Source organism: Penaeus monodon, chromosome 25 (genome assembly GCF_015228065.2).
Source record: "Penaeus monodon isolate SGIC_2016 chromosome 25, NSTDA_Pmon_1, whole genome shotgun sequence".
In the NCBI taxonomy this organism is placed as follows: Eukaryota; Metazoa; Arthropoda; class Malacostraca; order Decapoda; family Penaeidae; genus Penaeus; species Penaeus monodon.
Genome location: NC_051410.1, coordinates 36,454,594 through 36,454,917, shown reverse-complemented (window position 1 = coordinate 36,454,917; position 324 = coordinate 36,454,594). Strand labels below are relative to the sequence as shown.

Here is a 324-nt window from a genome sequence, read left to right as displayed (position 1 = left end):
TCAGTCTGACAGTATCTATGTCGTTTCAGTCATCAACAAGTGGGTCGGATACAAGACCCAGTGGAGAAAACACCCATGCCCCGTCGACCCAGCGCGCAAGATACAGTTACCTTCAGCCTAACATTGCCATAGGAATATCGTTTGAATGCAAGGTACTTATAACCCGATATAAATTGATGATAGCGTTAAAGTACTTTGGTTTTGAATGCAAGGTGTATATATACACCCTGATATAGACTGATAATAGCGTTAAAGTACCTTGGTTTGAATGCAGGAAGGGTTAACGTTTTTTTTTTTTAATCCAACGGAAAAAAGGATACTTTG

General features: G+C 39.8%; 1 protein-coding gene across 1 annotated transcript in view; it reads left to right on the top strand.

Annotated features, from left to right (window-relative positions):
• Window positions 1-300, top strand: part of LOC119589465 (prolyl 4-hydroxylase subunit alpha-2-like) — a 3,491-nt gene extending 3,191 nt beyond the window's left edge. The window contains exon 6 of the mRNA XM_037938067.1: window positions 30-300. Coding sequence (XP_037793995.1) covers window positions 30-121 — 92 coding nt within the window. The 3' untranslated portion in view covers window positions 122-300. The remainder of the gene's footprint in view (window positions 1-29) is intronic.
• The last annotated feature ends 24 nt before the right edge of the window (window positions 301-324 follow it).